At 39.3% G+C, this 13,275-nt stretch overlaps 1 protein-coding gene across 1 annotated transcript; it reads right to left on the bottom strand.

Annotated features, from left to right (window-relative positions):
• Window positions 1-170: 170 nt before the first annotated feature.
• Window positions 171-11,679, bottom strand: LOC135468118 (glutaredoxin-3-like). The gene is made up of 10 exons (XM_064746190.1): window positions 11,597-11,679; window positions 11,105-11,210; window positions 9,208-9,282; window positions 8,440-8,556; window positions 6,330-6,414; window positions 5,905-5,994; window positions 4,956-5,097; window positions 3,083-3,193; window positions 2,012-2,144; window positions 171-1,174 (listed from the first exon to the last, which is right to left on the bottom strand). The coding sequence occupies exons 1-10, from the start codon at window positions 11,677-11,679 to the stop codon at window positions 1,118-1,120; spliced, it is 999 nt and encodes a 332-aa protein (XP_064602260.1). The 3' UTR covers window positions 171-1,117.
• Between the last annotated feature and the right edge of the window lie 1,596 nt (window positions 11,680-13,275).

Genomic DNA, 13,275 nt, shown 5'->3' with positions numbered 1-13,275 from the left:
ATTGTTATTCCAGATGACTTGTCCCACATTCTCCTGTCACATAATATCCCACAACCATTTAACACCAGTAAACATGTCAATTATCAGACACGACCTTCTGTACCAATCACCATCCAGTTAGAAACCAACTTAACCAATCAATACAATTTAATACTGTTGATCACCTCTGGTGACATTACAAAAACTTCCTGCCCTTATCTGTAAAGTCCTGTATCTCATCCTGTGTCAAGACCCTTTTCTTAATGCCCTGCATGTGGACATGACCATAGCAACAAACCTGATTTCCACAAGATTATGTAATACTCCGTTAGATTTCTGGTATAAGATGCCTTTAGTTTTCTGGACTCAACCATGTTCTTCTTAAAGATCTAAACATATCAACATATTTCCATGCTCTGCTGCAAAATCAAGCGGCCACGCATTTGTTTAACCCTATATACATGTACATAAACGATTGAACGTTGTCGCTGTAAGTGCAGTTTGACATCATCTGCTGGTAGTTTGCAAGCAAAGATTCACTGGGTGCTAACTTCTGTAATAGCTTTGTACATAAAGAGTTCTGCATTGTAAGAGATATCTGACATGCCACTCCACCTGTGTAAAGGTGCTGGGTGGTCATGCTCAATCTTCAGGGAGTTCTCTCCTGAATTCCCATTCATCATGTGCATCTGTTGTGAAGTAAGTGTATATATGCATGTACATGTACTAAATTCATTATGATTAAAGCTGAGGAAAACATGAACTGTTGGTGGTAAGAACATAGACTGATTGCTCAGTGAAGCATGAGCTTGTTTATTACATTCGGGAATTCGGGATTCCATATAATCCCCTGACCATCCCTGATGCTCTGGATCTCCTTTCATAGGCTTCAATTTGCAAGGAAATTTTAAATAAAATTAAAAACAAGAAATACTTGGCTGGAGATTCTGATTAGGATCAGAAACGAAGTTGCCATCTAGTGGTGAGCCATAACAAGGGAGGAAACCACTGCCAACTTTCCCATGGAATACAACATGCACTATTCTGATGCATTAAGGGTAATCCATGATTGATTTGAATCAAAAGAGTAAAATATCCAGAGAGCAATCTTAATGTGTTCATTCTTCTTCTCGGTTTATTATACAGCTTGTCCATCAGTTAGTATATTCTTCAGTTCACCAGATTCTGCCAGTTCCTGAAAACAAAAACAAGTGAAAATTAACTTACTCCTAAAAAATGAACTCTGTAGTTATTTAGTTGATTGGTGTTTCATGCTGTACTAAACATTTTCACTTCTAAGCCGCCAATTAGGGTGCTTGGAGTAATCCTTCACCTGGTACTTGGCAAAACTCCTGCCTTAAAACTGCGTCCAAACCAGCGAGAGCAGGCACTCGCAGCAAGCCACTGCTTTCAATGTCCAAACCAGCGGGAGCAGGCTCTTGCAGTGAACCACTGCTTTCAACATCAAACCAGCGAGAGCTGGCACTCGCAGTGAGCCACTGCTTTCCATGCCCAAACCAACGAGAGCAGGCACTCGCAGTGAACCACTGCTTTCAACGTCAAACCAGCGAGAGCAGGCACTCGCAGCAAGCCACTGCTTTCACTGTCCAAACCAGCAAGAGCAGGCACTCGCAGTGAGCCACTGCTTTCAACGTCAACCCAATGATAGCAGGCACTTGCAGTGAGTCACTGCTTTCAACGTCCAAACCAGTGAGAGCAGGCACTTGCAGCGAGCCACTGCTTTCATCATCCAAACCAGCGAGAACAGGCACTTGCAGCGAGCCACTGCTTTCAATATCCAATCCAGCGAGAGGAGACACTCGCAGTGAGTCACTGCTTTCAACGTCCAAACCAGTGAGAGCAAGCACTCGCAGCGAGCCACTGATTTCAATGTCCAAACCAGCAAGAGCAGGCACTCGCAGCAAGCCACTGCTTTCAATGTCCAAACCTGCAAGAGGAGGCACTCGCAGTGAGTCATAAAGAAACCACGGAACTGTAGAATTATCTTGTCATCAAAAGAGCTGGTACCTACCTTGACAATATCCAGTCCCCCAATCAACTCGCCGTTTACATACAGCTGTGGATATGTTGGCCAATTTGAATAGGCTTTTAATCCTTGTCGCACTTCTTCATCAGTCAGTATATCAAACGTGTCATACTTCACTCTATAACACAAACACATTCAAAAATTGAAATCCATGAAGACTAATAATAAGTATCAAGCCAAATGATTGTGAAGCTGTCTTACACTGAATTAATAGTGGCATTACCCACAAACTTACATGTAGATCATGTAAATTTGAACGGAAGCACTCAACTTCAATTTTATGACAACTCAATACTTCCTTAGGTACGTCATAATTTTAGCACACTAAACTGTTTTGGAATTAAGACCGAGTCTGGCATAATGGGATAACGGCAGACTTTCCCCTCACAAAAGATGGTGCTAGGGTGACATAGGACTTGCACATCACAAGTCTTTTGTTGCGCGACATGAAACATGTTGCGTGCTGCGGTCTCATCTGTGACGTACTTTGTCTACCCTCTGTGACGTCGCGCCGTTAACGCTGCAGTGGAATGTCCAGCATCACTGAAATCTTGTGCCAGTATCCCATTCTAAGGCAGCTCTGTGATTATGGATGTAGAAGTTCATTAACACTTAAAATCAAATATGATGTGGGATAAAAACTTTAAAGTTTTGCTGATATTTATCAGTTATGACTGTGAGACTAACTTAATTTCATTGTCCTTTATCCAATCTACGGGACTATCAGACTCAAGTTTTCTGTCAATGTCTCCCTGTGAGAAAACCTTACGGTATCCAGTTTCCTTAAATACACGTACAGCTCTTTTGTAGCTTTGCCATATTATCTAGTAGATGTGGAATTTCACAGTGGGATTCAGTTCAGCTGTGTACGTGTTGTTGCTTTACCTTATTCTACATTACATGTAGTTTACAAGATAGAATTTCTAAATGTCTGAATTGAACTGTTTAGTTGCGTATACTCAGTTCATTTCAGCACCCCTGAAGATGCTTTACCTTACAGTAGTTAACACCAATGAATTTTCCTATGTCTTGAGTCGAGTCATTCAGCTGCCTTACCCAGTCTCTTTCAATAGTTCTGTGATCTTTCTGCTGAAGCCACACCTTGGTGTCTCCGGATCACCCTTCATGAACAGCATGACTGGAGAGCGACTAGTCAATTCCTTTAACCTACAAAATGATAACAGATCAAAATTAATGACCACAGGTACATGTATGCACGAGATTTAATGTCATACTTAACAATTTTTCAGCCATATGATGACGAGGAGTCATCAGGTGTGTGTACATATATTGTATCTTCTTCTGACAGGGTGAGTCCATGCTGATGCCACTGAGGTATCATGCTGAAGACACCCCCCCCCCCCCCCCCCCAAATCCCCACTCAAATTACACTGTTTCCTTGCTCAAACCTCTCAGCGCTGATCACGAAGCAAGGCAGCGACAAGTACCATTTTGAAAGCCTTTGGTATGACTCAACCCGGAACTGATCCCAGGTCTCCAGGCTTTGATTTATTTATATATTTGATTGGTGGTTTATGCCATACTTAAGAATATTTCACTTATATGATGGCGGTCAGCATTATGGTGGGAGGAAACCGGGCACAGCCAAGGGGAAACCCACGACCATCCGCAGGTTGATGGCAGAACTTCCCATGGCCGGAGAGGAAGCCAGCATGAGCTGGACTTAACTCACAGCAACCGCATTTTTCCAGGCTTTGAAGTGGATGCACTAGCAATTAGGCCACTTAAGCAGTCACCACAGATACACAACCTGGTGTAGGTGAATCACTGGTCAAAGATGAGCATAACTAGTCCTGGGCCCGGTTTCACGAAGCACTCTTAACATAACATTCACTTAACTACCTACTTAACTACATCATCATGGTAGTTGTGAGTAATGTTATGAGAGCTTCGTGAAACTGAGCCCATGTCCCTGTGGCTTGATTGTAACAACATATAGCCTGCACTGTAATTCAGTTGAGCGTTCTCAAGGCTTTGGTGTTCATGAGTTTAGTGTCATTGTACATAGAGTATACTTTCTGGAAATATGTAATGATGTTAACATACATCCGATCAAACCATCCAGAATTTTCTTTACATTAGTCTGAAAATATGAGCCACGGAGTTGTGAGAGCAGTAATATTTACTGTCATCCACTGTGAAGGATTTTACCAGGTTTGGAGATATCGCCATTCACATCATTCTACACTTGTCATTTGCACTCCATTTTCTGTACACAGCACTTTGTGAGATTGTGTTTAACCACCTGCTATTTTCTGAGACAGTATTTTCACTCATTGTCTCTTTGAGGCATTTGGTACATTTCATTCCAGTTTACCCTAAAAGTGACTTTGTGTATATTTCCGAGGAGTGAAACATGTCACCTGGTGGGCATCACGGATGCTACTGTCAACCTGTCCGCCCTAAGAAGTTACACCTTCACAGGCAGTTTGGGGAGAAAGCCATCATCAGCATGCCATGCCCACTACAACTGGTCAATTCCTCAACTGTTCAATATTTTCATGGACTGACTCGCCTTTGGAAGCCGGAGTATTCCATCTGGATTTGAACGTCAGTATGAGACTATATATTTTTGTAATTATTTGCACTGTTTTGTATATTACTGTCAGAACTATTATTTTTCTATTTTGTAAAAATATACAGTATATATTGAATTTATTCAAGCATCTTTATGTTTCTTTGTTTGATCTTGTGTAAGGCCTATCACTGATCTGAGAGTTGAACAAATTAGTTGTTCTCATCTTTACTCTCTGATAGTGGTACCCTTACACATGGAAAAAATAGCTGTAGGCTGTTGATATTTCCTCTGTTGAATACAATGCTAAAACAAATCAATAAACATCCTCTCCTATCCCTACCATTTTGCCAGGCGTCAATTATTTGGATGTTGTTTTACCACCATGCTCACCTGGTGTCTAAATCCTGCTCCTTTGGTAATGTGTCTAGGTCTCCGTTCTCCACCATCTCCTTCAAAATGTCCAGACCACCCAACAACTCTCCATTATGGTACAGCTGTGGGTATGTTGGCCAGTCAGAAAATGTTTTCAAACCTGTGATGAAATTACAGTAAAACCTTCATAAGGTAAACTTCCAGGTGTCAAATGTATAAAACTGTAGACCATAATTAAAAATACCTTTGTTTGATGTAACCTAATCAACCCAACAATTACTGAGCTTTGATAAACTTGTTTCTTTTTTTTCTTCCAATACTGGTTTCTATAGAATCTCTATCTCTATCATTAGTATTAGATTTTTTTTTTTTCGCATAAGACATTTACTTTTCTGTCTACAATGTATTAGCACTGCACACAGTGCTCTAAAATACATGTATTCACTTAATCTATGGTCATAACATTTTTTGGCTTGTGACAAATCGGCCAACCGAACTTGGCAAGCCAACATATTTATCTACTTATATGAATTTTGTCTGACGGAATATTCAAGCCTTTTTCCTTAAATAATGGCAGCCATTTTTACAGATAGCAGAAATGGATGTGCACACGGTAAACCACCGACCTTCTCCTCGATACAAAGGCCCTATGGATAATGACAGTCACATAAGCTATGTTAACACCATCTTGTCACCAAAGAAACCACAGAGAATAGGTGAACCTACAAATTCCCTGCCCGAAACCAGGTTTGAGCCCACACCTCATGTATCGTAGCAACTGAAAGGCAAATGACAGACACAGGCCAGTCTTAAATTTAACAGCCTCTAACTTGAAGATATTCACACATTTGTGTAGACAAAGAGAGTACCTTTTCACATTTGAATGCCTGAGGATAATGACTGAAGGACCAATAAGAAATAAAAATACATGTAAAGAGTAAACAGATAATAAAGGTCTAATACTCACCCTGTCGAACCTCTGCATCTGTGAGAATATTAAAGGTACTGTACTGGATTTTCTTGTCGTTTAGGATTTTGATAGCTTGCTTACTAAAACCTGAAGGAAAAATGCAGACAGACAACATATGAAAAAGGTGAGTTTCTAAAGGTTTAAATTTATCTAGCATAATGGGAACAATCGAGATCTCCAGCACGTCCCTGTTGTGAACACCGTCCGTCCTGAAATTCACTGCCAACTGTTAAACAAATTAAACCAGACGCATGACGCAAAACGTCTCAAAGCAAACAGTTAGAATACACTGCTGGAGGAACAGTACCAACTTTGTATTTCCCAAAATGGTTTCACAACAAAGACATGACAATATATACATGCACCTTAATAATGCCTTTTTTCAGCCATTTTGCTGATAAGACCATCTTCATGTCACTCACCACATCTGGGCTCATCTGGAGTTCCTTTCATGAATAGAATCACTGGGGCAGCACTGATTAACTTTTTCAAACGGGCGTTCAAATCCTGGACACAAAAAATTGAAAGAATTAAGGTAATTAACACATATATTATCTACTTAACTGGCTAACTTGTGATACCCAACTAGGCATTCTGTCTTTGATACCAAAACAGTATACGGGAAAATACAAAGCAAACAAGGCATTCAGAGAACACTGGTAGCTCGCCTTATTGAGCAGTTCGTAAAACTGCATTATGTTTAAGTGATGTGACACTGACATATAAACCAAAATAAGGTAGAATGGCACTATCATTCACAGATATTATTTTCTAATTAGATTGTGCTAAGATCTTGTAATTAAATCAACAAGAAAGCCCAAGTCATTATACTGTAATGGCACCAACACTTCCCCCCTCACAATAACTTACTTCATAGTGGCAAGCTAAAAATTCTTGAGTAGAGCATGAATCACGAATAAACTAAATAATATACTCTATTGTTTTAATACAGGAACAGGACTGCATAAGGACAGGACTGTATAAGTACAGGACTGAACAGGAATAGGACTGTATAAGGACAGGACTGTATCGGAACAGCACTGTATAAGGACAGGACTGTATCAGGACAGAATTGTATAGGAACAGGGCTGTATAAGTACAGGACTGTATAAGGAAAAGACTGAACATTAATAGGACTGTATAAGGACAGGACTGTATAGGAACAGGACTGTATAAGGACAGGACTGTATAGGAACAGGACTGTATAAGTACAGGACTGTACAAGGACAGGACCGTATAAGGACAGGACTGTATAAGGACAGAACTGTATAAAGACAGGACTGTACAGGAACAGGACTGTATCAGGGCAGGACCGTATAAGGGCAGGACTGTACAGGAACATGACTGTATAAGGACAGGACTGTATAAGGACAGCACTGCATAGAGACAGGACTGCATAGGGACAGGACTGTATAAGGACAGGACTGTATAAGGACAGAACTGTATAGGAACAGGACTGTATAAGGACATGACTGTATAAGGACAGGAATGTATAAGGACAGGACTGTATAAGGACAGGACTGTATAGGAATAGGACTGTATATGGACAGGGCTGTATAAGGGACAGGACTGTATAGGAACAGGACTGTATAAGAACAGGACTACATAGGGACAGGACTGTATAAGTACAGGACAGTATAGAAACAGGACTGTATAGGAACAGGACTGTATAAGGACAGGACTGTATAGGAACAGGGCTTTATAGGAGCAGGACTGTATAGGAACAGGACTGTATAAGGACAGGACTGTATAAGTACAGGACTGTATAAGGACAGAACTGTATAGGAACAACAGGAGGAATTCATGCCTTCTTGATTTCTTTTTTAAGCCAACACATATCACCATTGGCCATCAACAACCTGAAACCTAAATATTGCAATGCTTATAATAGCCTTTCGTTTGTAAAACATACATCTTGTTTTTTTTGGGTAGGGGGATGGGGTGGGGGGTTGTTGTTGTTGAGGGTGGGGGTATTGAATGCTTAAACATATCTTTAAGAGGGTTTGGCTGGTACTAGTTGTACTCATCTCTTTGGGAGGCTGTTCCTAGGTTTGGTTCGGACACCTGTTTTGGAGGGTTTGGGCTGCCTTTGATGACTGCAGTTAAACTCACCTCTTTTGTGGGTTTGGCCAGCTTTGGTACTAACACCAGTTAGACTCAACTCGTTTGGCTGGCTTTGGTACTGACTGCAATTGACTCACCTTTTTTGGGAGGGTTGGCTGGCTTTGGTACTGACTGTAGTTGGACTTAACCTCTTTGGGTGGGGGGGGGGGGGGGGGCTCTGGCATTGACTCTGGTTAGACCCATCTTATGGGCGGTTTGCCTGGCTTTGGTACTAATGGCAGTTAGACTCAGCTCGCTTGGCTGGCTTGGTACTGACTGCAGTTAGGCTCACCTCTTTGGCTGGGGTTTGGACTTTGCAAGATTGCATTTGGAATCGCCAGTGCTTCTGGGTTTGGCCAGCTTTGGTACTGACAGCAGTCAGACTGCACTCATTTCTCTGACTTTGGTACCAACTGTAGTTAGACTCACCTCTTTAGGGAGTTTGGGTGGCTCTGGTGCTGATTCTCTACTGCTGGCAAGTAGCTTCACTTTCTTTGTTAAATCAGCTGCATTAGCTCCATCTAGGCGGTCAACTTTGTCCTTATTCTTCAACACAATGAGTTCAAGAACAACTGATTAGGAGATCAATAAAAACCATTTAATTTCAACTCAGAATCATCTTCACAACAGAAATATTTTTAAAAAGAATAACTCTGTAAATTAGAATGCTGAAAATCTCATTTCGGTAGAGTTTTATCCTTTGATTTGTTCCCCAGGCAAACTGCTGTGGTAGCAACTTCCACACAAGTTACTCTAAAAGTCACAAATTATTACTAGTCTACAGAATGAAGGAGTCCTACCATTTTTACTACTTGTTAGTTAGCATTTTCAAGTTTGGAAAGACATTAAAGCTCATAAGTTCAGTCAAGAAATTAGTCAAATTAGTCAAAAAAGAGATTTATTTAATACAAATATTTACTTCTTTATTTGATTGATGCTTTACACCATACTCAAGACTATTTCACTTAAACAATGCCGGCCAGCATTATGGTGAGAGGAAACTCTGCAGAGCCCTAGCGGAAACCCACGACCACCTGCATGTTGCTGAAAGACCTTCCCACCTACGACCGGAAAGGAAGTCACTTGAACTCACAGTGACCACATTGTTGAGAGGCACACTTTCATGTTAGCCCCCTCGACCATGGAGAACACAAAATTAGCTTTACCCCTGCCTTCACAACATATGTAACCACTCACCCTTAAAAATATAAACGTTGGCACAGCAGCTATTTCATATTTCATGGACAATTCTGGTACGGACTCTGCTTCTACCTGTTTCACCACCAAAAAAGTGATCATTATATATATTGAATAAAATGGGAAATTTAACATGCTGGATATCTTTCATTTTTTTTTTTTTGACGTCAACAAATAAGGTCTGAGGTACACATATATGCAGGGTTTCACAGAAGTCGTCTGGACGAGCCGGTATTCGGTTCATTGATTGAATAAAAACTCAGTAACTGGTTGTATTTATTTTTTGAAAGAAATATTCAAAATTTTACATAAACTCAATTTGAACATGTCTAAAATTCCGTGAAGCAGCCTGTTCAAGTTACGAGTTATCCCCCATGTACGGAAATGTTTAAGAGGGCAATTTTTGGAAGCGGGGAGGCGTATGAAATCAAACATGACACACAGTAAGCTTCTTTGGTCAGTGTCAGATCGCTTCTCATGAATTATCTGACCTACTTCAGCTTCCAATCGTTCTGATTCTAACATTAGCGTAGTGTGAGTGATTGCATGTGAGCGCACGCCGTCTGACTGGTTTCCTGCCAATCACATCAGGTGGCGCTAATATGTTCAGCACCTTTTAAGGCAAGCATGCAGTTTGCATCGAGGTTTCGCTTTCGGAAGTCTGAAGTTTGAAAAATGGCTTATAGCAGGGAAATTAAACCCTTGTTTGCCAGATATGAACATTTACCAGCAACATAGATTCACTACAAAACAATGAACAGGCCGTTGAGATCCAAGTCGTACTTGTCATGGAAAAAGTGATGATTTACTGACCCACAATGTAGCAGTGAATTTTATCTCTCTAAATATGTAGCATCTATATTTAAAGATCATTACAGTCAATAGTCCATGGGGTAAATCACTGTTCGTGGGTCTCTTAATTTTCTAATTACCGGTAGCTGATTTTCGCGGAAAATTTCATGTGAATAGTATCAAGTTAATAAGTCAGATCAGACTTCGTTTTAAACTGCTTTTGTTGACTGAAAACTTTGTTTATTTTGACAAAGATAATTTTACAAGAGAGTTTTTATATAATGCACAGAGAATTCACATCTGGATGCACAATTTAGATTTCTAGTATACATGTCAGATGTTGCATGATTTTTGATTTTCTCAAACATTTTTTTTTTTTGTCTTCAGATCATTTTTGACAATTGCCTTTTACTGACTGAGAGTGATAGCCACATATTCCACAAGCCATTAATGTATGACCATTCTGTTTTGATTCATGACTACTGAATATTTTTTACAAGTGATGTCAAGACCAATTGCTCATGTTGTGAGTTCAGTCAACCTAGACTGATGCTCTAGATTTGTAAGCTTTCTGGGCAGGTCTTCACACTTCACTGGAATGGTGTCCTGAAATACATGTAACAATAAATGCAATGTGTGCCAATTTTCAGTTTGCAGTATCAACTAGGAGGCAACCTTGAGTTTATATATAGGCAGTGATAATTACTTCAATCAATGAAGTATAGCAATGTACAAATACATTCAATTTTAGTATCTCAAATGGTTCATCGAAAAATAAAAAACCCTCAATTTCAGTTCATGAAAAAACTCAATTTCGCCCAGAAAGTGGTGGTCGGTACATGGAAAAATGACTTCTATGAACCCCTGACATGTAAATGTACATCTGAACTTTATAATTAATAAATATCTGAACAATAACTCCTGATTTTTGAGTAGTTTAAGTATTTCATTCAGACAATAAGCTTGACAGAACGAATGGGGGCAGGTGAAGAGGTGGGGAAGGGACACTAACAGAATTGATTTGCTCTGCCCAGGTTGACAATGAGCAGAATTGCTAAAGCTTATATATTAATATGTATTATATATCTTTTTCAATTAATCTCACCGAAACAAATGTAGTATTGGCAGAATCTTTAGAAAGTTCTCTCATAACATCATTCATTTGTTTACACTGTGGGGCCCAGGCTGCAGCAAAATGGACAACCAATAACCTACAATATATAATGGTACATGGATAAGCTGTTTTTCCGTTTTACAGCAATCAAGCGGGTATTTCTGACAACCAGTGAGAAACTTAAAGTTAAATGACTCATATACAATGTACTTCTTATTTGAAATGAACGTTCCCTTTTATTATTTTTAGTGTTTACCTTAGGAAAAAGAGAGTCTGAATAGAATCAGGAAAATATAAAACCATTAACTTTCCCTTTTTCTGTTTTAAATGAAAAGAAATCATGTGATTCAAACATTTAAAGATAGACATGACAACAACGACAGATTGAAGCAATGACGTGAATATTTACAGGGTAAAATGATTGTTATTAAATGAAACACTGCCCAGCGAACAAGTGAAACGAGTGACTCTAACTTGTCTTACCCTCCATGCTCGCCTAGTATCTTGTCAAACTGTTCCACAGTTTTCACTTCTACAACACCTTGGTCGCTTGCCATGCTTGACATTTGTGGAAAGCTAACTCCTTGCTGAAAGAGTGCATTTACCAAGGGAAATAACGTGTACTTTCAGCCCGTTTTTAGGGGCAAAAGTAGTCTCCCCTTTCAGACTAAATAAGCGGATAACAACAAAGATGGCTATTCAATCATATTCCATAACTCATTAACTTGGCCGCCGTTATGTACATGAATGCCTGTATGTAAATCCGCCATATTTATATGCGACATTAGACTCCAATCAAATAAATAAATAAATGAATTAAATAACAGGACCACAGTAATGCAGTAGTCAGCCTACGACATTATCAAACCTATAATAAATGCAAGAGGTAGGTCTATCGCCCATGGTTACAATTCTGGTCTTAGGGTCACTTCCCTTGGTGATATCGTGGCCCGTTAAATCAGGGCTTTATTCAAATACAATTTTCATCAATAATTCCTTTTTGGTTTACAGTGTTATGTAAATTATGTTTATTTTTCATCTCTACCGTTATATTGGCCTACAATTACTTCTCACATCTGCATGTCATATTGTTTTTATTAATTCGTGAAAACCTGTAGGCCATATTATTATCATCTCATCAAGTCCGCAAAGCTAGTAATTACTTCACTCTGCTATAACAACTCCTTACCTCCAGGATCTACTTTAAGCTGTAATCCTGCCACGAGACTCACATAAACAGACAGGTGCATCAGTTATTCAGGTGTACACGCACATCAACGCCGAACTTTAACACATGTCTAATTTTACTGTAAAGAATATTGAAAAATTAAGATACGTGCGTTTCACTTCATAATTAGTTATCAAGGTAAAGAACACTGTTTTGTCTAAATCTTTCTTTAAGAGAAAATTTAACTTACTATTACAATTTCTATAAAGACTAGAATTCCAGGATTAGTTTGTTTATTTAAATAAAAATTCAAAAGATCACTCACATGTGCAGCAGCCGAGTGAAGAACACCAGCGCTAATCATAGTGATAGCAGAGTTATTTAGACGTGATTAGCGCTCAAGGATTAACTCTTTGATTAAAGATTAAGATTCTTTCAAACAATCTCAAAATGGTATCAATTTTTATTGGAAAATGAAAGAAATCAGGAGAAGTTAGGGTGAACTTTTCGCCAACAAGATATAAATACCAGAATTTAGTCAACTCAACGGTATTTACCGAAGCAACATATTATCTATGATGGCATATTCATTACCTAAGAAGTTGCTTAAGGATCACTCCTCCTTGAAATTCTGCAGTCCAGTTAAACAATCTGATGATGCAGCGGAAGGCAATATCTTTTCCCCGATGACGGATTACTTTCTAAGCAAAGGGAACTCGTCGTTTTTGATAAAAGACGAAGATTCCAGAGATAGTGGAATAGGTCTTGACGTCAGTTTCACCAACGATGTTCACTTTCGGTTCTTAGCCCTTTGTACAGCTTAGTAAGGTAAGTGTTTTGTTTACCTCGTTTTCCAATCATTTCATCAACTTATTCATGAGAAGTAATCACTATCAGCGTTCTTTGTGGTATTATTTTGGAGAATAGTATTCATGACATGATTTGCCAGAACGAAAAGCATTCTAATATTTCACTGTGAGTTTTCATCCCAAAG

Source organism: Liolophura sinensis, chromosome 6, assembly GCF_032854445.1.
Source record: "Liolophura sinensis isolate JHLJ2023 chromosome 6, CUHK_Ljap_v2, whole genome shotgun sequence".
Classification (NCBI taxonomy): domain Eukaryota; kingdom Metazoa; phylum Mollusca; class Polyplacophora; order Chitonida; family Chitonidae; genus Liolophura; species Liolophura sinensis.
The sequence above is the reverse complement of the archived record's forward strand: the minus strand, read 5'-3'. Positions and strand labels throughout refer to the sequence as shown.

What these genes read in the sequence shown, in the direction of transcription:
- LOC135468118 (XM_064746190.1), bottom strand. Translation starts at nt 11,679, where the DNA reads ATGTCAAGCATGGCAAGCGACCAAGGTGTTGTAGAAGTGAAAACTGTG. An exon ending in ATACTAGGCGAGCATGGAGG is followed by an intron (nt 11,211 to 11,596) that starts GTAAGACAAGTT and finishes TATATATTGTAG; the next exon opens with GTTATTGGTTGTCCATTTTG. An exon ending in CCAATACTACATTTGTTTCG is followed by an intron (nt 9,283 to 11,104) that starts GTGAGATTAATT and finishes GTGGTGAAACAG; the next exon opens with GTAGAAGCAGAGTCCGTACC.